The following is a 20,927-nucleotide window of genomic DNA, read 5'->3' as shown; positions in this document are numbered from 1 at the left end:
TTACCGCTGTGTAGCATCCCTTTTTTATTCTGCATGTCTGGAAACATGTTGAAGACCAGCTGCTGGGCTTTTTGCCTCGGTGAGAGAAGATGGTGGTGTTTCTGGATCATTTTTACACATGACTCCTTTGCATGACAGAGCTTTAACCTGCATTTGTGGGTGGAATCACTGAACACTGAAGCCCTGAGCCCACGCATAGATTTCCCTGATGGAGTCAGGCCTGTTTTTAATGAATTGTTGTCTGTGGGCCAGAAGAGCAGACATCCAATATTGGTTTTTGACCTTGTTCCTTTTGATATTATGTTCTGTAGACGATATTCAGTCTTTAAAATTTTAGACTGAGGAATTTTATTCTAAAATTATTCCACAATTTGTACACATTTTGGTGAACGTCCCTGCCATCTTTACTTCTGAGAAGCTTTGGACTTTTTTTTTTTTTTTTTAACCGTTTAAGAGAAGCAATCATGTTACTTACATGTTCCCAAAGAAATTTTTGAACAGACAAAACACTTACCAGCCTTTTGTTGCCACTGTCTCCAAATTCATTTGTTTTGAAGTACTAATACCTCAAACTCAAAGTGAGCTTATATTTCGCTTAAAATGGGAAATTTTTCTCAGTTTAAACATTAAATATTTTCCACATTGTTGTAAATAAAATATGGGTTCAAACTTTGCAGATGGATGCCTTGTTTGTATTTATTTTTCCACGATGTTCCTCCTTTTGTTTGGATTGTAAACTTCATGCCTCACTTGGGTTAATTTTTATCATTTACTACAAAACGTTCCTCCTTTTTCTGCCATGTGTGATGTTTAACCAGAGGACTGGTCTTGAGTCCTCCCCCAGTAGACTCCAAATCCAAATAGAGTCAGAGAGGGTTTAACAGAGCACAGACAGATGTGCTTTCATGGCACATGTAACTAATATGGAAAGACTTGCTGAATAAGCTGGATGTCATTGTTTACAGACAACCTTTATTTCCCCTGCTTCTTCCTTTTTAAAGCTCTTCTGCTGTAATGTTTATTTTTCAGTTAAAAAAAAAATTGGCTACTTTTGATTCAGTTGCTCAAACACAGGCTCAAAGTTGCCTTCACGGTCACTACTGAGGTCCATGTTTCTTACATGTATAAATGGTTAAATAGCTAATGTGTCTTCTTCCAGACTTCAAGGGGAAATAAATAGACTTTAAAAGTGTAAGATTTATCAAGATTTATTACCACGAAGCATTGTTACAACAGACAAATAGGGACCTTGTGTGGTAGACTTACTTTTCTTTTACTACATTTACATGTACACACACTGTAGCAAATCCCTTACCTGTTATTTTGGATGTAGAAAAAGATCCTGCTGACTGTAACTGTACATACAAATGAACAATCTACACCAAACGCACAACCTGTCAAATAAGTTTATTCGCACACACACACACACACACACACATACACAGAGGCATGAAGTCCCTTCCCTCATGTAATTCAGTAAAAATCTGTTCCTATTGAGCACATCATGTACCAATGTGTCAGAGAGAAGGATGTAGAACACAAAACCAAATGTATTGCAGAGCAGACATGAATATTTTAGAATAGCAGAGAAATACGCACGCCTTCACTTCAAGTCAGTTTAGATTGTTTATAGAAAACAGTCAAGACATTCTTGTTCTTGATTGCCACTCTTTGCTTTCCACTGCAACACAACGCACACCTGCTGAAGTGGCATTGGCGCAACGTTGCCTTATTTTAGGTTCCTATTTAAAGATGACGACACAGCCTGTGTTGGTTCATTTCCTGTCGGATGTAAATCCAGCATAAATCAAGTAAAAAAACAAAAATTAAAAACAAAAAACAAAACGTGAATATTTCTCCCAGCTTGAGCTCTCGGCCCTTCGCTCACTTTGAAACGACACACATTTCAACACATCATTGTTCTATAGTCTTCAATTACAGAAAGATAACAAAAACAGAGACTTGTCGAGCACTTCAGTGCACGTAACCCAAGTGTAACATTAATGTTAATTTTTTTTTTTCACTTCGATACATTTGAGCAAAGAGCAGTACTATAAAATCAGTGTGCAAGCGGAGCATGGCACAATCGTCTACAAAGGCCAATATCTGACCGTTCAAATTGGTAAAAAGTAACAAATAAAATGACGAATCAGCATTAAGAGTAAGTTTCTCGTCATTTCCCTAACAATCACATCTGATTCCTATGTTACAGCTACAGAAAATTCATTTACCTGAAAAAACAAACAAACAAACAAACAAACAAACAAACCACCTCCCTGCCATTCAGTAGCATTTTACATCCTGATTGCAATACAGATAAGTATTTCCTATGTTTAGAACTTTTCAGGTTTGTAAGCAGGAAAAAAAAAAGTCAGTTCAAACTTTTGACCAGCAGATGGCAGCATCAGCTCAAACTATGGAGTTGCTGGCCTGAAGAAGAGAAACTACAGAAATAACGGAAGGAAACAAAAAAAACTCATCAGCCAAGTCCTCAATACAAAGGAAAATATCACAGTCTCAGCTGTGGAAAAAAAATGACCTACAGTATATCATACAAAAGTCTTTCTGACCGCCGTAAAAATTAATCTCAGTCTCCCTTTATCTACAAGTTATTGGCACAGGGTAATGCCCAGAAATAACTTTGACTGTTTTTTTTTTGTTTTGTTTTCTTTCAAACATAAATAAACCTCAAAATGTAGAAATGCACAACAGTGATCAGAAAAAAAAAAAAAAAAAAAAAAAAAGACTTCCCACGGAGGAAATGTTTCTAACCTGTTTCTCAGATTAGCAGCAGGTAACATGAGCAGCAGTTCTTTTCAGTAACATGAAGCATTTCCCTTTCTCTTTTCGAAGTGAAGCTAACAATTCCCAAACAGTAGCAGTTCTTCAGCCATGATTGTTCCAGTCTCACTGTGGGGCACATTTCCAGGCAAGCAGGAAACAGGAAGAAAAAAGAAAAAGAAAAAACAGAAAGGTCGGCCAGACGGGGGCATTCGTTTTCCTCTTCGTGTGTGTTTAACTAGATCAACTTCCGCAGGGGGAAGGACAGGGCGGCTCCTATGGACAGACCCAGAGCCAAGAAGAAGGTCATGAGGGCTCCTGCAGTCTCTGCGTCTTTAGGCTCCACCAACCTGAAGGCAGACATCACGTATTTAATCCACAGGAACCACAACAACATTGAAAAAGCACACAGTGGCTTCACTACATTCATTAGTGGACATTCAGCTTGCTGTGCCCTTTGGTCATGTGATCCAGGTACAGCTCAAGAACGCTTACCAATTCAAGTGTGCATAACGAGGTGCAATCATATTTCTGTGATTTCACCTTAAAATTTGTACTCGTATCTCATTTTTTCCTTGTTGTTATTTGTTACAGTTTTTGCTCCTGGTACACAAATAAGTCTTCATGTCTTCCTTCCTTACAGCATCCTCGCCACTTTCTCCACTTCACCTTAAATGAAACCCCTACATGGGTACATGAGGCGTGGCAGTATGCTGATTGCAGACACAAAGCACAAACCCGTGGATTTAGAACGACTCACTAACATAACAGCATGTTTCATAACTCAGGGGTAATTTTGCATGTGTGAACATTTCCATATGCTTCCACATACAAAGTTGTGTCCAAAACGGGCATACAGATTTGAAAGACTACACCACAGTTATGCAGATGAATTTCAGAAGCTGTAAAAGGCGATTACACTAAGCTGTTACAGACTCAAACACAGCATGAGCTCCAAAACAACACAAAAACACAACACTGTTTAATAAACTGTAAATCTTTTGGTCCCAAATTTCAATAATAAGCAACCAAAACATGTCCACATGACAAGAATCAGAACACAGTCCTGCAGCTGTCTGCGGAGTGATCGTGCAACCTCTGAATGTGTCGACGCTGTACTCACTGTGGCGCGTAGGACATGGACAGGCAGACGAAGTAGCCGCTGGACAGAGAGAAGAAAACCATGATGACAGAAAATGCTGCGTCGTGTTCAAATAAAACAGGAAGGTAGTTGCGGCTCTGGACATTACAGAACATCAGCAGAGGGATGAACCCGACTCTGGAGATCACCAGCACCGGGAAGAGACGGGACTCTTTAGAGGGCTGCAGAGGAGACATGTAGGAGAATACATGAAGACGTGAAACTGGTTAAAAAGCGTGCTAGTATTCTGATTTACGCTCATTCAGGAAATCCAAAATAATTTCACTAAAAGAGGATGCAGTGCACCTACTGCTGTCTGAAGCTTACTGGAGCAAATATGTGGCTACGTCATTTAGCACCAGTGACCAAAAACCCTAACAATCAAACGACCTCCTTTTAGCAAGCGTTTGGTGACAGTGGGAAGGAAAAACGCCCCTTTTAACAGGAAGAAACCTCCAGCTCAGGATAACACATTCATCTGGATTCAGGAGTCGCCTCAGAATGACAAGTGTTGTGGTGAGTGCGCTCTGGGCGTTTGTGCTAAAAGCTTTTGTATAACGTGCTAAAATCTACATCTAAGCACAATTTTGTGCATCAATACACAGTAAAAGAATTTCCTCCTTGTTTTTTTCATATTTGAGAGAGAGATATATATATATATATATATATATATATATATACACATACACACACATACATACATACATACATACATACATACATACATATACACATGCATACATGTATGACACACATACATGTTTGTCATATTAAAAAAAAAGCAAACAATGAATGAATGAAAGAGAACAGCTCAGTTTTTTGCTGATGAAATATATAATAAGTCCAGTCTGGCATCAGACAGAAACATAAATAACATATGGAAACCTACCCAGCGTATCTTTGTGGTGATGGTCCGGCCGAGCCAGTCGTTAATATTGAAAATGAGGAAGCAGCACACCGAAATAAAATAGCTCTCTGAAGAAAGAATGAATACAAAGATACATTTTTATATCGCGATAGGAAGGCTACAAAAGAGATGCACTGTATTTGTTGCCATCCGCTAAATGAATGTTGAGCGCAGCTGTACTGAAGCGAGTGTTCGGTCTTACCCCAGTTTTCTCCTTCGGATGTAGTTTTCACATCTACGGTGATGGCAGGGAACACAGACAGAGTGACTGTGAAAACGAAGGTGACGCAGAACGCCATCACCCAGATCTGAAAACGAGGACATGGATTTATTTATTTAGTATTTTAATATTTGCAGACAATGAACTGATCTAAATAGTTTCAACTTAAATCAAAACGACGACTAACACGAGGGTACCTTTTTAAAGACCTCTATAACAGAGGCCTTGGCTTGCCCCCTCTCAACCTGCTCCAGGGGCAGGAAGGCCTGCTTGGTTCCATCAGACCTCGGCTCGGCCTCGGCGACGCTGCTACCTTTGGCCGAGTTGCCGATTGCCGATCCGTTAACGTGCCCGGCCAGCTTGCCATTTTCCACCATGCTGCTTTCTGCAATTGAATGTATATAAAGCCTCACTTCCGCTGTTTCACTTTCACACAAAAACATTATTATTCAATATGTGCTCAAAGGTAATGTTTCAAATGTGGGATCTGGTTGAGTGAATTATGACTAATTGGACCTCTATGGGCTTTTTAGCATTCATAACAAGGCAGGAGGCTGTGTGAGCCTCACAAACCCATCTTTGTTAGGCACCGTCTAATTGGATAAACAGAGGGTAAACTGACTTAATGAGATAATGTTCCACTGAATTGATTTGATTCAACCAGACTGCGAGGGACAGAATTGTGAACTGAGTCGAAAAGCAAACAAACGTTCGCTCACTGTCACAGTAACGTCTGACAGATTTTAAGGCTTCTGGTGTTCAGCGTGTGGCGCAGCTTGGAAAGGAATTGCATTAATTCAGCGATGGTGAAGAGTTGTTTGTGTAGCCAAAGCTTACCTTTCAGCAGCTCGTCTGTGGTGTCTGCCTCGTACGTGCTGCTTTTTTTCAAATAATACTGAGCAAACCCCTGCATGAAAACAAAAACACAACACAAAAGTCAAGCAGCTGAAATATCAAAATATAATAAACATTAGGTTTTGTAATCAAGTTTATACTATAATGGATTCACTTAGGATGCCAGTGAGCACTTGTGATACAAAGTCCAAAACCACTGTGTGTTCAACATCCATCTTTATATACTTTATATATTCTGTTTACTCAGACGAGACAGTTTGCAGTCGAAAAATGCTACAAATGCCCACATCCAGGTTCATCTGCATACAAACTTATGTGTGGAGAGTTTGTATAGGTGAGGTCAGATGGATTGTGGGTAATGCAGTTATGCTGAGAGGACAGCTGACTGACCAGGCGTGGCAGCACCAAGTAGCTGAAGAGTGTGAGCAACGTCCCCACACACGGTGTGATGAAGTAACCCAAAGCTGCCGTTTCATGGTCCGTTTTACCTGAGTGACAAACACACACAAAGCAGAGTTACTGAAGCATTCTGGGACAGAAATATAAGAGAAAAAAAAAAAAAGCGTTCAACAAAACCAAGTGTGCTCAGGTTTCTTTGAAAGCAGTGTGCTGTGCGGTGTCATGCTGATTGCTCCCGTTGATTTTCAATGCCCTTGGTTACCAAGCAACTGAGGATTAGGAGCCCACTGGAAGCTTGTGTGGATGTAAGTGACTCACTTCCTATGGCTATTAGCATGGCGATGGCAGCGAATGTCCCAGCGAGGCCCTGGCCACTCATGAAGATGCTGCTGTACTTCTGAGGCAGCATCCCCACAAGACCGAACAGACTGCCCTGCAGCACGGCACCAAACGCTGACGAGGGAGGAAAAAAGGGGGGGCTTTTCTTGTAGCATCTTATCACTCAAACACATCTGTCTCCCACATATACATAGAAGCACACTGACTTACAGTTGATGAACCAGATAGTAGCCATGGTGACCGAGAAGAAGCAGTCTTCCTCCATGGGCACTTTGACCAAAACCGCTGTGAGGATGAAGAGCAGCAGGATGAAAACAAGGCTACCTGCGATACGTATCGCCTCCGATATCCTGAAACACACACAGTTGCAACACAGTTAACCATGAAGGATCTAACAGATCATAAAATATACCACAGAGCAACAGTCTGAGTATACGTTTACAGCGCACCATCGGGAAACAGACATCCTGTAAGGACGACGATGTGTCGAAGCAAATCAACTTCAACACATCGTCGTCCTCTAATAGGCAATAAACATCCATCTGTTAGAGCGGCAGACATTCACGAAAAGTTCACGTGACAAATAATATAGTATAGGATCAGAGATTTCTCACGACACCATGGCAACAAGGCTTTCTGTTATCTGTTTTTTGGGCTAAAGATGTGTTCATTAATGTGACTGCATGACCTTCAGACTTGTGTTATGTTAAAAGAGAGAAACGTGTTATTAGGTATAATCAGATTCCTACTGCCATTACTTAAAGACCAATAACTAAGCTGCTGATTCAGACATAAAGGTGACATGTTCAAGTGCAGCCAGATCATCAGAAAGGATGATCTGCATGTTTGAAAGCGCTTTAACACAGTCACTGACCTCGGGTAGAGGAAGGAGTTGAGCAGGGTAAATAGCAGCAGAGGCAGCTGAGACAGCAGAGTCATCCAGTTGTTGAAGTAGTACTCTTTGCGGACGACCTCGGTCCCGTTGCTCGATTCATTTGTCTCCAGTCGACGTTGGAAGTACTACACACCACAAACGCAGGGCTTTTCATTCAAAAATACGACAAAGCAGCTACATCTGACGTATAAAATACAAAATATACTATCACTGAAAACCCAGCATATGCTTCATATTGTGTCAGATTTTGTGAAGTCTTGTTTTTACCAGTGAAGCTGTCATGAAGAAATTCCATGGCAGCAGCGTTCCCAGGCCCAGAATGAAGAACATGAGTCCCACCGTGTAGTATCTGTAGATGGGGAAAAGGGATGGTGCATGAATATTGGTGAAATCTTGTGTCTCCTTATGCAACAAAACGTGTTTAGGTGTCACGCAGAAACTGTGGCTGAGAGCAAAACGAATGGGAACTGAAAGCTGCTGCTGTTTGTGTAACTCACCGGTCCTGAGGGGCGTCTGTTCGTCGTTTCATCCTGGTGTCAGAGTTTGTTTAGACTCTACGGGCAGTGGGAGAGAAAAAAGGGTCAGCCACGTTTCCAAAAGCTGTGAGGGGCTGGCCAAATACAACCGGCTCTCGAGACGCTGTATAGTACATACATGTCACACATTTACATCTTATAATTTAAGCCTTACTGACAGATTTTTTTCCATTTACTGCAGCAACATTCGGTTGACACACTTCTTTCTACCTGTGTCAGGGGTTAAATATGTAGGTAAACTTCTGTTTGTGACATAAAGCAGAGTTTCACTCCCGCTTGAGATCAAAGTGGGCTGCAGCATGTAAAATGACTTTGACATTCCTCGTTACTTTCTGGGTTAAAGTTACTTTGACTTGCGTCATGTGACATAAGAATGAACCTAGCGGCATGTGGTGTAAGCAGCCATGAATGACAGGAGTGCATACATCTAATTAAACAACACGACTAAGTGCAATTTCAACGATTTTCAATAGAGGCGATGGAAACAGCAGCAGCTGGAACAAGTTCAGCCTCTCTCCAATGTGTCCACCGTTAGTCATGAATTTGACTTCACACCTTGTGTACACACAAATGACTGCAGTACAGCCTCGGGGAGGACAGACAGGTATTGAGTTCTCACTGGAAAAAGCCATTTCCACTCACTCACAGGAGGACATGTAAGGCTGCTCCACTGTTTGTTTTCTAAACTCACTTTTTTAAATTCAATAAACACAAAAAATATTAAACACAATATTCATCTCTTTTCTGTAATGGTAATGAAAATGTACTTCACTGGCTGACATAATCATTACCACATCACTCATGCCGCTACTAAATTAAAAGCAGAGCTGTAAATATTGGGCGGGCATATCCAAACGATAAAGCAACAAAGACGATACTTTATCTTTTAGATACAGTATCATTCATCATGGGAGGATAATAACAGAAACAGCACTAAAGACTATGAACCTGCTGGGATTTGCTCTTCATTTACTCTTTCCGCACCACCTGCCCACCTGGCAGTGTGACAACAGCAGCCATTTACGGCTGAGAGGTTACTGGGTTGTGATGTTGAAAAAACAACAACAACAATAAAAAGGATACCTCGTTTACATCAGGATATATTTGGTTTTATTAAAAGGCCCCATACTGCAGATGCCATCATATTCAGGCTTTAAAACTGGCTGCATGAGAGACTTTTTATGAGTGTAATCAGAATGCAATAATGTTGCTTAATAAAAACACTGATAATGGCTATTCTGCTTCTGGATGACTGGCTGAATGCTTTACCCAGACCACAGAGTACATGACAAAAGCAATATGGGTCACACATTTCACATGAAGGCAGGACAATAAACTACATGTGTGACCTCCGACCTGATTCTCAGTTCCTGTTGGGCCCCTTAGGGAAGTCAGTCTAACGCCCTGTGCCTAATTAAATGCCTGTTGTTGCCGTTTGGACAGACTGTGTTTCAGTGGCCCTAAAATCTGACACTGGCATGTTTAATTTCTCTCTCACTGCCATAAATACTCGTAATGTTCCCCTAATCCAGTCTTGACTAATACTGTGTTGTATCAAGGATCAGGGTGACTTTGGCGATCCTTATGACAGGATGTCTTATTCATACAGCTATAATTCTTAGTTTTACAGCACAGTCGTATTTCTTTCTAATAAGGCAAGAGACAGATTCAGAAGCAGCTTGCGTTGATTTCCTGGAGGACCAGGCCGTTTGTTATGCAGCTGTGAAGGAGGATGTAGTATGGTCTATTCTTTCCCCCCCCGCCGAGTTTCATTTACACTTCTTTGTCATGGTTTGGTTTTCATCTGTAAAACTTGTTATTGACACCTCCTTCCAACAAAGGCAGGTGTGACAGACCAACAAACCACTGTTACAGTTGAGTTATAGGTCCTCACTATTATGAGTGTCCTTGATCGTCTATAAATGGCTGGGTTTATACGCCGGTCTACTCCTCGCTTTGTTAGATAAGCTAAAAATCCATGTGTGCTTCCTCCCTGGTGAGACAGTTGGTTGAACACCCTCTGCCCTCTTCCCTCAGTGACAGAGCTTTCAAAAGCCATCATTCACTAAATCAGCCTGGTCAGAGTCGTTACAGTCCAACCAAACAGGACTTTTTAAGCAGCGGAGCAGAACTAATTAAACTGAACTGGTAAATCATGAACAAGTCATGGGGCCATAAAAAGCTGCCAGCTTCATATTTTCAAACATATTGCGAAAGACATGCAGGTAAAAATGCCTCAGATGATCACCATGCTGCGGTTCGACAATGACTACCTGGCGGCACCTTCAAAGTTATTTAAAAACATCTAGAGGTACAATTTACAAGTACACACTGTTCTCTGCACACTCTGTGTTGGGTGTGCCACGTGTCCCATCAAGGGCACAGTGATACAAACACGTCCAGGGGTCATTTAAAGTCGAGGCTTGAAGCAGACATACAGCAATAGGGTCACACAACCTTTTCTAAGGTCTACATCAGCAGCATCAGCTGGTTTCATTGATAAGCTACTTCTCAGCTGCTGAAATCACGTGTATGCCCACTGTTGAGAAATTTAGTCTGGGCTGATGTTACTCATTTCTTTAGATGAAATAATCAATTTCCACAATGAGCAGGAAACAAAAACACTAGGTGGCTATCAAACGCTCCGGTCACAGGACCCGATCAATGAAGAGACTGCAGATCGCTCACAAACACGATACTGTCAGCGCCTAAACTTGTAAGACTAAGAAAGAAATTACATGTGTAGGGCGACGAAAGGACAGAAACATTTAAAAACAGCAAACATAAATAAAAGCTGGACGTCAATTAGTAAAATAATTTATAAAGCCCAAAAACAACCTAAAGAAATGTTTTGGCAGGTTTACATATAAGAGCTGACGACTCATTTAATATTCGTCTTTATTAAGAAGGTGTGCCCGGCCCTCTTTCACCTTCAAAAACAAGTAGGACAAGCAGGATAAGAGGGACATTTTGCTCAAGTCGCAGACACTCCCAGGTCTGTGAACTTTAAGTAAATAACTGCCCAACACAGCTCACACACAGCTAGGCTTCAAATCCAGCAGCTACAATGAGGCAGTCACTCCCTGGGGTGAAGCTATAATTTGAGTATTAGTCAGAAGTTGGTACCAGACTCTGAGTGTTTAACTTGAGAGCTCGGAGGCATTTAAACAGGATATGAGTGTTGAAGATAACAGCTGATGTTGGCTGACAAGCATTTATTCTGCTCCTAGCAACGCCAAAGCAATATTTGTGTCCTTTTCATTTTGGGACAAAACCTAATCTGTCTCCAGATATCCACGTTACTCAAAACACTGTAACGAAGGCTTTCCAATATACGTAATTTACTTAAGTAATGCATTCTCACGCGCTTTATTTCTTTCACTGTCAGACATCAATAAACATCTTAAAGACACCTTCGGGCTAGCTATGTCGAGATGCTGGGGCACAGGAGAAGCCATGAAAAAAGCCGTAATGGTATTCTGTCCTGCTCCTTCACACACACCTCCAGAGTTATACAGCACAAGGAGCTACTTATAAGCAACAGCTGAGGTCAGGTGCAACTAAGCTCTGTAGGTGAAATGGTGCAAGCATGAATCTTTTTTAAGTCAAGAATAGAAAAAAAAATGCAGCTCTTCCTTATAAATGGTCACGCTCAGTGAAAACACATCAAATAAATGAAACCAAACCAATCGGGCCAAATTAGGTCAAGACATTTGGGAACTACAGAGTCAGTTTTATTTGTCACGAGCTGCTTCTGTTGTCTGTAATAACAAATCCTAAGTCTAGACAATCTGGCCCTTAAACCTCACACAGGATAACATTCATCTGTCAAGTCTCGTCTTGTATTTAAGTGTAATCAACGTACAACAAACCCTGAGGGAACTGTATCCCTTCTGGCACACAGCTCCCAAAATGTAAGAGTTTAAAAGCAATTAGAACCATAACTATGGAAAGGAAAGGACTGATGTGTCTGTCTATTGAAGTGAAGTATGTGTCTATCGAATAGGCGCATACTTCTCTTCTTCCCTGGACCTCTTCGTGTTGACTCACAGGGGAATGTAAATCATTTGGACTAAGAGCAGATTCCTCAGACAGATGAAGATATTCCACCGTCTCACCATCAGAAGCTCAGACACTAGATTCCTGCAAGGTGACCAATTGTGGTCTTTCAGGGTATCTAAAAAAAAAATCTGTTTAAAAGGCTCCTAACTTAATATAAGGAAACAACAAAGACAAAAAGGGAAAACCTAATCAAACTAATACTCTCATACTAACAGTAACTGCAACTAAGAGTACTAAAGAATCCCACAAAGATGATAACACAAACTTACTAATAATCAAACAGAAAAACAAACAGAGAATATTCAATTATAAAAAACTGAACAGAAAATTTCACAGTTTATTAAATGCTGACATAAGCTAACTCAAAGTAGAGACGTGCTATTTTTATGTACCCATTATTTTATTTTATTTTCAACCCAATGGGCTGAAACACAAAGCCCGAAGGTCAATACGCAGACACACTATCGCACAGTACTATAAGGTGTAACACCTACATGGCTTCCGTATTGAGTCACAGGGGCATTCTTACTGTAATCTGACCATGTGCGCACATGGCAGCAGCCATTCACACCAGAAAACCAAACGTATGTGCCCTTGTCACCCTCAACTAAGTACTACCTGGTTAAGTTCGGTTATCACGCGATAACGCAGATTCAACCACTTTTACTCAAAGACATTCAGCCCGAGTTCATTTCACTCCAGACTGTAAAACACATTTTTCTTCATTATCTGGTTCAGTAGTTACTTACTCCGCTGTAGTAACTACATTATTCAAAGAGGTAAACTCCCGTCAAATATGATCTTTACTGGACGAGGGACTCCGCTTTTAATCCCAACAGATATGAAAATACACCTGCTCGGTTTACCAGACACACCAAACGAATAATAATTTTAAGCTTAAGAAAAGATATTATGTTGAACATTGCGGTTAGTCTCGATAGTGATGCATCAGTTTGTACTCGGTAGACGCACGTTTCAAGGTGTACAAGACACAAGAGGAAAGCTGCTATCACGGCGTAACTACAGAGACTGCGAATATCACGTCTCATCACAAAACAGCAGTAAGCTAACACAGTGCCAGCTAACGTGACCTACAAGCGTGAAACACTCACCGAAAAACCGATGCTGCCGTCACGCTGTTAACATAATGTGCCTGCTGTTCGCGGAAAGGTTCAGTGAGCCAGAGGGTCCAAACATATGTTTGCTGTCCATTCACATGGCGGGAAATGTAGAAATAGTGCCACTATGCATTTTATAGCACAATAACCGGCACAACCCGCCTCCTTAAAAAAGAGGCAAAAAGCACTTCCGGTGTGCTCTACTGCGTTTCAGCTCTACTGTTTCAGCACATTTTGTGCTGAAACTCGTTTGACACGCTGAATTAATAGTGCTGTTTTAATAAAATTAATTAAACAAAGAGGCTCAATTATTAGTGCTACTCTGATTTTTCAATTTACAACTGACTTATATTATTACAGGGTTTGTTGGGGAGGGGGGGCTAAAGCAGTCGACACAACTTTAAATCAAAGCTCAGTTTAGGGTGGATGAGAGCTTTGCAATTTTTTGAGACCGTAATATCTATTTCACGTTTATATGAATAAATGTACAGAAAAAATGACAAACACAACTGCGATGGTAACACCCAGCTCTTAGCTGATCTTTTTTTCTTCCATGAAAAGAGGAACGACATGTCCGGGTAAAGTATTATTTTAGTTTATTTCCTCTGGTTAACTTACATGCTATAGCTGAAGAGGCATGTTTTATACACATATATATATACTATCAGTCAAACGTTTGGACACCTTCTCATTTAATTTATTTTCTTTATTTACATTGTAGATTCTCAGTAAAGGCATGAAATCTATGAATGAACACCTAATTATGTAGCAAACAAAAAAGTGTGAAATAACTCAAAACATGTTTTAGATTTTCCAAAATAGCCACCCTTTGCTTTGCACACTCTTGGCATTCTCTAGATGAGCTTTTGGGGTCATTGTCCTGTTGAAAAGTAAATGATGGTCCAACTAAATGCAAACTGGATGGGATGGCATGTCACTTCAAGATGCTGTGATAGCCATGCTGGTTCAGTGTGCCTTTAATTTTAAAATTTTGAATCCCCAACAGTTTCACCAGCCTCTAAAAAAAAATAATTCCCTGTCCTTCCATGGTGGTGCCTCCTCTTCCTCAGGTTTGCCTGAGATATTCACTGAGCACGCGGTCGGTTGGGGCCATCTTACTTTGTGAATGCTTGTTGTCTCATCCTGAACCGTAGTGCTCACACTCATCAGTCCCCGGCCTCCTTCCTTCCCCTTAGCATACAACCTCAGGGTGCTGGACTTGGGGTGAAATCTTGTTCTTACTGTTCAGCTGACTTCTCAGGACTTGCCTGGCCCTCTGCAGGTACTTGGTGGTTTTTGAGCGACCTCTTAATGGTTCCCATTTGCCTGTGGGATCCTCAGGTACTTGTAACTGTGCTCTATGTCTGCAATGTTGACCCAGGCGGGTGGAGGTGGCCGGCAATGGAGATGAACCCTTTCAGGTGGCAAGGCAGGAGGCTGGAGCTGACAGAAGCAAAGGAACTTAGGTGGTCCCACGTTGGTGACAATGGAAGGTCTCCGTGTCAAGCATCTGGTGTCCGGAGTAAGTGTCTGGCCGTCTGGCATCCAGCAATGGCGTGGCAGACGACAGGTGTCTGCTGCCCGGCATCCATCAGCATGTGGCAGCCATCAGCAAGCATCATCCAGCGGCAACGCGTGGCAGGCAGTAGCAGTCCAACATCTGGCATCAGACGACATTGTGGTAGGCAGCAGGTGTCAAGCGGCTTTTGTCCTGCGTCTGGCATCGGCGTGGCAGGCAGCAGGTGCCCGGCGTCTGACATCTGGCGTCTGGCATCTGGCGTATGGCGCCTGGCATCTGGCGTCTGGTATATGGCGTATGGCGTCTGGCATATGGCGTCTGGCATCTGGTGATGGCTTGGCAACCTGCAGGTGTCTGGCAATGGTGTGGCAAGTCGCAGGAGTCTGGCTTCTAAGATTTGGCGTCCAGCAGGTGTCTAGCGTCCTATGTGCCAGGTGTCTGAGCTACTGACAAACTGGGCATTGCCAGTGGGGAGCTTGTGCAGCTCAGTACGTGGATGCCCCATGAACAGAGCAAAGGAGTGCAGAGGAGTGAGCACACATAATCCTGATTACCCTGATGTGCATTAAAAGCTCGCCAGCAGGAGGACTGTGTTGACAGAACCAAATGAATTTAGGTGGTCTCTGGGGAAAAATAGGTGTCCAGCGTCTGCTGTCTGGAGTCCCATGATGGCGTGGCAGGCGGTAGGTGTCCAGCGGCAGGTGCCTGGCATTCAGCGACAGCATAACAGGCGGCAGGTTCCGCTGTCCGGCATAAAGCTACAGTGTGATGGGCAGCAGTGTGGCAGGTGACATGCATCAGCCATCTGGCATCTGGCCACTGAGTGGCGTGTGGCGACGACGTGGCAGGCAGCAGGTGTCCAGCTTCTGGACCTAGACCTATGGCATTTTTTGCATCAGTCAATGTTTGTCTCCGGACTGTGGAGGACCAAGGGAGAACCCACATAGGCACAGGTAGAACATGCAAAGACTACACGGACAGTCCCCAGATGTCTGCCAGTTTGAAAATAAAAATGTTAGATTTAACACCACAGAGCATGTTATAAAAGTGCACATTATCAGCATTCTCAAAACATCCTCAAAATGCTACCCTCAAAGCATCACGTCTTGGTTTAACTTCTAACTTTACAAGAACATTATCTGAAATGATAAGCATCCCTCTAGAGTACTTTGACAAATGATTAAAACTTTCAAAAATAATGTTAAAGCTCGTAGATCATGTTTGCCAGTATGGACCGGGACAAGCCTGACAATGAAAGTTCTTGAAGTCCACACAAAGTCCTTCTAAAAAAACTCTTGTTAGTAAACCAGCCTCTCACTGATTAGGTCTCAGTCCATGACCTGTTTTGTGTTTTCTACAAACTTGACCAGATATTGGGTCTCTTCCTCTGCAGGTTGTCTTGCATCAGTTATAAATCTTATTATAGTGGTGTAATCACCAAAGCATGGTTTATTGTGTTGCACATGGGCAGCAGCATCAGTAGATCTGCTGGCTGGTATGTTTAGATTCAATTGTCAAAGGAGCTTGCAAAGAAAAGCGTCTGGACTTCTTTAAGTTGCTTGAAGACGTTTCACCTCTCATCCGAGAAGCTTCTTCAGTTCTAAGGTCAAATGGTGGAGAGTCCCAGATATAAACCTAGTGGGAGTATCCCCTCACAGAGGGACAAAAGGACCCCCTGATGATCCTCTAATCGCCTGAGCCAAGGTGTGAAACTGGGTGTGGGTCCCAATCAGCCAGGGTTTTAGGTGAGCTCATTGTGAAACCTGGCCCCACCTTATCATGCGAATTCCTGAGGTCAGATGGCCCAGGATGTGAGTGGGCGTTAAGGCGTCTGGGGAGGATTATAGATGGCAGAGAGTTGGTGTCGTAAACCCCCGCCTCTGTTCAAAGATGGTCGCTCACAGTGGACATAGATGGCTTCTTTCACTCCTCTTTCAAACCATCTGTCCTCTCTGTCCAAAATGTGAACATTGGCATCCTCGAAACAGTGTCCTTTATCCTTAAGATGCAGATGGACTGCTGAGTCTTGTCCTGTGGAGGTGGCTCTTCTGTGTTGTGCCATGCGCTTGTGAAGTGGCTGTTTGGTCTCTCCAAAAACTACGATGACCTGGATAACTGAGAACCTTCACAGACATATTGCCGTACATTTTGGGAGGAACACCCTTTGACCAGGACATGTCCTTCAACGCACATATTAAACAAATATGTAAGACTGCTTTCTTCCATTTGCGCAACATCTCTAAAATTAGAAATATCCTGTCTCAGAGTGACGCTGAAAAACTAGTTCATGCATTTATTACTTCCAGGCTGGACTACTGTAACTCATTATTATCAGGATGTCCAAAAAACTCGCTGAAAAGCCTTCAACTAATCCAAAATGCTGCAGCAAGAGTCCTGACAGGGACTAGAAAGAGAGAGCATATTTCTCCTGTTTTGGCTTCCCTTCATTGGCTTCCTGTTAAATCCAGAATTGAATTCAAACTCCTGCTCCTCACATACAAGGTCTTAAATAATCAGGCCCCATCTTATCTTAATGACCTTGTAGTACCATATCACCCTATTAGAGCACTTTGCTCTCGCTCTGCAGGCCTACTTGTTGTTCCTAGAGTATTTAAAAGTAGAATGGGAGGGAGAGCCTTCAGTTTTCAGGCCCCTCTTCTGTGGAACCAGCTTCCAGTTTGGATTCGGGAGACAGACACTGTCTCTACTTTCAAGATTAGGCTTAAAACTTTCCTTTTTGCCAAAGCATATAGTTAGGGCTGGACCAGGTGATCCTGAATCCTCCCTTAGTTATGCTGCAATAGACTTAGGCTGCCGGGGGATTCCCATGATGCATTGAGTTTTTCCTTTCCAGTCACCTTTCTCACTCACTATGTATTAATAGACCTCTCTGCATTGAATCATATCTCTTATTAACCTCTGTCTCTCTTCCACAGCATGTCTTTTATCCTGTCTTCCTTCTCTCACCCCAACCGGTCGCAGCAGATGGCCGCCCCTCCCTGAGCCTGGTTCTGCCGGAGGTTTCTTCCTGTTAAAAGGGAGTTTTTCCTTCCCACTGTCGCCAAAGTGCTTGCTCATAGGGGGTCATATGATTGTTGGGTTTTTCTCTGTATCTATGAAGCGCCTTGAGGCGACTTTTGTTGTGATTTGGCGCTATATAAATAAAATTGAATTGAATTGAATTGAACTGGTGCGGGAGTATGAAAGGGAATCAAGAAAACTGACTACGATGACCTGGATAACTGAGAACCTTCACAGACATTTAGATTCTTTTCAATTTTATTTATATAGCGCCAAATCACAACAACAGTCACCTCAAGGCACTTTAGATTGTATACAATAATACACACAGAGAAAAACCCAACAATCAAATGACCCCTTATGAGCAAGCACTTTGGCGACAGTGGGAAGGAAAAACTCCCTTTTAACAGGAAGAAAGGCTCAGGGAGGGGCGGGGCCATCTGCTGCGACCGGTTGGGGTGAGAGAAGTTAGACAGGATAGAAGACATGCTGTGGAAGAGAGACAGAGATTAATAACAAGTACGATTCAATGCAGAGAGGTCTATTAACACATAGTGAGTGAAAAAGGTGACTGAAAAGGAAAAACTCAATGCACATCAATGGGGATAAAAGTACATCCTCTGCTGGGTCTTTTTGAGGATGGAGTTGTGTTGGTCTCCCACCCCAGATGGTGGTACCCAGGAACTTGAAGATCTCCACAGTCGACACCGGGCTGTCTGATCTGGTGAGGGGGAGAAGTGTTGAGGGATGTCTCCTGAAGTCCACTGTCATCTCTACAGTCTTAAGCGTGTTCAGTTCCAGATTGTGCTGACTGCACCAGAGTACCAGCTGCTCAACTTCCTGCTGGTGTGCAGACTCATCACCATCCTTGATGAGTCCAATGATGGTGGTGTCATCTGCAAACTTAAGGAGTTTAACAGCCGAGTTCTTGGAGGTGCAGTCATTATTCACTTTACTCTTAGTGATCCAGTGGTTGTGTATTCTGTGTCTGCTGACATGGGGTTTGAATCCACATATATTTCCATTATACTTTCATGCAGCTGTTTTTCTTAAATTTATGGTGTACATATTAGTTATCAATGAAATTCACAGTTCTCTCTTGTTGTGCATATATATTTTTGCAGTCTCTCATAGTATTAAGTGCCTGTGACCCTTTTTCCTTTAGTTCATTTATTTTAGGCACTGTACTGTTTTTATTTTTTTCCCTTCTGGGATCAAAAAAGGAACTTACCTCCCAGTCCAGGGGGCTCCCGGTCCATGTGTACATCATCATCATTGAAGAAGTGGCTTTAGACTGTAGGTGTAAATAGATGAAAGAGTTGTGGCCTGTGATTTGCTTAGCCAGAGATTGTTTGGTTTCCCCGATGTATACGTCGCAAGAATCCTCTTGACACTTAACCACAAACATTTTATGTTGCTCTGTTTGTGCTAGTAGACCAGATCCATGGCCTGAACTAATTTTTGTCATGAGTGATGAAAATACAGACTCTAAATGAACAGAATCATTTTGTTTTATTTTACTGCCTGAGTTTCTAACCACACATCACTCACTTTGGCGAAGCCTACCTAAAACTACTATGCCAGTACAAATAAACAGCATGTACGATGACAGAGTACAAGAACCACCTGATTCATCCTCAGATAAAGAAAGAACAAGATTACACCTAAAAGGCTTCAAGGGAAATCATCTCTTAAGGGCCAATGAGCTATCAAAAGAAGATACTGGGCATGTGCCCAGGGACCATGTCCCATCCAAAAGGCAAACAGGGCAAAATAACAGACTTTTATTCAGTCAAACTTTAGCTCTCAAAAACAATAAACTATCAAAACATTGATATATATGTTTTATCATATCAAAATATATTGTGGTTGTACAACACTCAATTCGTAGAAGATACAGTTTTCTACTTCTATGAAAAAAGGAAGGACATGCCCAGGAAACTGAGTTACTTCAGTTGATTTCCTTTGGTTAACCTAGTTGCTGTAGCTGAAGGTATAGCAAGTCCCTCAAGCTCAGGTCCTCTACCAGAGGAGTTTGAAAGTCTTGTGCAGTATCTTAGCTGTATATAGGACAAGACTGTTCAGGATGTCTCTGTCCAGTACCTGGAATCCGCTTGAGCCCCTCTTCCACTTTGGAAATTACAGCTCATAAAGCTTCTATAACCACTGAGACCACTTTGGGCCACGTCTGCTCCAGTTGTTACTTTAGTTCCTGATAATTCTCTATTGTCCCATGCTCCTTCTTCCTGTTGCTGTCCACTGGGATTGGTACATCTTGTCAACCACCATTATGTTTGGTTGGTTGGCCAGCAGCTGCATGCCCAAATGACCTTAGCCCTGGTTTTCTGAACCCCCTTTGGTGCTGTCTCCCATTGGAGCTTTGGGGACTTCTAGTCGATATTTAGCACAGATGTTCCTGTATACCAGCCACTCCCAAAGTCAAAAGTACTGTGGCCCACTTAAAAAACAGAAAATCACATGGGGCCCATCCAATCTTAAATCTTAACAAGAAAAAGTGACGTATTTCCTTGAAAATTTTTTCAAAAAATTTGAATAAAATCTGACTCTTCACAAGGTTAATTATGGAGTTCCACAAGGACTGGTTCTTATATAGTGCTTTTCTACTCAATCTGAGCACTCAAAGCGCTTCACATAACTTGTACATTCACCCATTCCCACAAGCACTTTTTTCTAAGGTGTTTCTAAGTATCTTGCCCAAGGATATTTGGCATGCAGTGGTAGCACTTAAATGCTTCTTTAAGTGCTTGATGATTTGGTATGTGGCACGCCCCACTAGTGGGGCTCAGAATTCTGACAGGTGGGGTGCAAGTCAGCTGGCAGAAAGGTCATGCAGAACGAATGTTTAGCATTGGAATCACTTTTTTGGCAGAACTAAGAAATTCATGGCAGTTATGTGAATAATATGTGCATCCACTGAAAAGGTGCAGCCCAGTGTGTAACGCAACAGCCGCAATAAAGAAGTGTACTGAAAAGTGCGAACATGTGGTCAAGTCTGTCGGGCATCATTTGCAGTGGTGCCAAAACCCAGGATTGGGCCACTGGTTTCGGCCCAACCGAAGTTTCGACCCGACCACATGTTCACACTTTATTGCGGCTGCCAACTTACACACTGC

General features: G+C 42.3%; 2 protein-coding genes across 3 annotated transcripts in view; one reads left to right on the top strand and one right to left on the bottom strand.

Annotated features, from left to right (window-relative positions):
- Positions 1-1,192: 1,192 nt before the first annotated feature.
- Positions 1,193-13,412, bottom strand: LOC309692570 (equilibrative nucleoside transporter 2-like). Of its 2 annotated transcripts, XM_082511199.1 has the most exons (13): positions 13,248-13,412; positions 8,035-8,091; positions 7,805-7,886; positions 7,517-7,662; positions 6,853-6,992; positions 6,622-6,756; positions 6,295-6,392; positions 5,887-5,956; positions 5,247-5,434; positions 5,032-5,137; positions 4,812-4,897; positions 3,905-4,104; positions 1,193-3,131 (listed from the first exon to the last, which is right to left on the bottom strand). In XM_082511199.1, the coding sequence occupies exons 2-13, from the start codon at positions 8,064-8,066 to the stop codon at positions 3,020-3,022; spliced, it is 1,395 nt and encodes a 464-aa protein (XP_082367325.1). In that variant the 5' UTR covers positions 8,067-8,091; positions 13,248-13,412; the 3' UTR covers positions 1,193-3,019. The 2 variants fall into 2 exon arrangements, with proteins under 2 accessions (XP_082367325.1, XP_082367326.1); XM_082511200.1 differs by lacking the exon at positions 6,622-6,756.
- Positions 13,413-13,541: 129 nt separating this feature from the next.
- The window catches only part of LOC309692600 (uncharacterized protein), a 28,577-nt gene continuing 21,191 nt past the window's right edge, over positions 13,542-20,927 (top strand). The window contains exon 1 of the mRNA XM_082511258.1: positions 13,542-13,831. Within this exon, the coding sequence (XP_082367384.1) occupies positions 13,807-13,831 (25 nt within the window). The 5' untranslated portion in view covers positions 13,542-13,806. The remainder of the gene's footprint in view (positions 13,832-20,927) is intronic.

The sequence above is a fragment of the Aulonocara stuartgranti genome (genome assembly GCF_965226115.1).
Source record: "Aulonocara stuartgranti genome assembly, chromosome: 3".
NCBI classification, from domain to species: Eukaryota; Metazoa; Chordata; class Actinopteri; order Cichliformes; family Cichlidae; genus Aulonocara; species Aulonocara stuartgranti.
The sequence above is the reverse complement of the archived record's forward strand: the minus strand, read 5'-3'. Positions and strand labels throughout refer to the sequence as shown.

Bases quoted from the DNA above. Each gene is read 5' to 3' on its own strand.
- LOC309692570 (XM_082511199.1), bottom strand. From the start codon at position 8,066: ATGAAACGACGAACAGACGCCCCTCAGGACCG. The intron at 6,993-7,516 runs GTCAGTGACTGT...TGTGTGTTTCAG, and splicing joins AACTCCTTCCTCTACCCGAG to GATATCGGAGGCGATACGTA. The intron at 5,138-5,246 runs GTACCCTCGTGT...CCTCGTTTTCAG, and splicing joins TTATAGAGGTCTTTAAAAAG to ATCTGGGTGATGGCGTTCTG.